The sequence below is a fragment of the Glycine max genome, chromosome 19 (assembly GCF_000004515.6).
Source record: "Glycine max cultivar Williams 82 chromosome 19, Glycine_max_v4.0, whole genome shotgun sequence".
Taxonomy (NCBI): Eukaryota; Viridiplantae; Streptophyta; class Magnoliopsida; order Fabales; family Fabaceae; genus Glycine; species Glycine max.
The window spans coordinates 39,711,123-39,712,324 of record NC_038255.2 but is presented as its reverse complement, the minus strand read 5'-3'; the positions used below and the strand labels follow the sequence as shown (position 1 = coordinate 39,712,324).

General features: G+C 33.5%; 1 protein-coding gene across 1 annotated transcript; it reads right to left on the bottom strand.

Annotated features, from left to right (window-relative positions):
• Positions 1 to 226: 226 nt before the first annotated feature.
• On the bottom strand, positions 227 to 866 carry LOC100812895 (uncharacterized). The gene has a single exon (XM_006604263.4). The coding sequence runs from the start codon at positions 748 to 750 to the stop codon at positions 604 to 606; it is 147 nt and encodes a 48-aa protein (XP_006604326.1). The 5' UTR covers positions 751 to 866; the 3' UTR covers positions 227 to 603.
• Positions 867 to 1,202: the final 336 nt, after the last annotated feature.

The window sequence follows — 1,202 nt, the reverse complement described above, 5'->3', positions numbered from 1 at the left end:
TGTGAGGCTCTCATATCCAGTGTTTCTTTGACTAAAGAATAATCTCTAAGCAATGCTCAATGGTTACCATATTTAACAAACTGCTCAAAAGAAAACCCCTGCCATAGAAATGAACAGTAACTAAGCAAATCAAATCACCACTTCAATGGCAACTATTAACTACGGATGAATCTAAATAGTCAATTTAACTGATATAACTCTACCATGACCTAATCAAATAACAACAGAGAACCAAATGATTGTGTTAGACTTAGCATTCAAATTCATCTATCATCCCTAAACAAAGTATGCTACAAAGCAATCCACAAGCTATACAACAACAAACAACCTTAAACACAGTTCCTCAATTAAAGGAAATACAATGAATCTCACTCAACAAACACATCTTCCTCCAACCCAAAAAAGGCAAGCCATGACCAACCACTTCACCCCAGCTCAAAAACACACAAGCCAGACTTATAAAAAAAGAAAAAAGAGAGAGATTTTGATTCATACCCACTACATCAAATCAAGCCTATTTTGAAGGGCAATATAAAATTACAAAACTTGCAGCATACCCAATAAGTAAAGTACCCATCTTGGACGAAAGAGAGCGTAATTGGATCAACCTACATGAAAGGGGCCAATATCGCCAGAGCGTAGAGAAGAGGCAAATTCGTCAGCAACAATTAAACAAGAAGAAATCCAGCCACTGAGAGCAATCCACGTCATCTTCACGATCCAGAGTGCCGCGTCGAGTGCCATGGCCATGGGGTTATGTGGTTTCAGGGAAGAGGGTGAAGAAGGAAACCCATCCAAAGAACAGAAGAGTAGATTCTGGGAGTGGGCACTGCGGTGGTTGGTTGGTGTGGATTATTATTACCTGTTTATTTCCCATGTGCTTAATTCACTCAAGGACCTTTCAGACTAACTTAGTCTTTGGTTTGTCTATTTTCATTGAAAATAAAAAGTAATGATAAAAATGTGTTTTTGTTAGATTTTTAAAAATATTTTAATAAAAATAAAAACAGGAAACGACCGGAAAATAAAAACAATAAAATTTCGTGTGTTTTTAATTAAATATAAGAATCTCATTTTAGATAAAATAAAAATAGATGACAATGTATGTAATTTTAAATAAATTTAAAAATACAAAAAAAAATAAGAAGTCAAATCAAACATATTTTTAAAATTTAATCTTTTAAAAATAAAAATAAAAATAA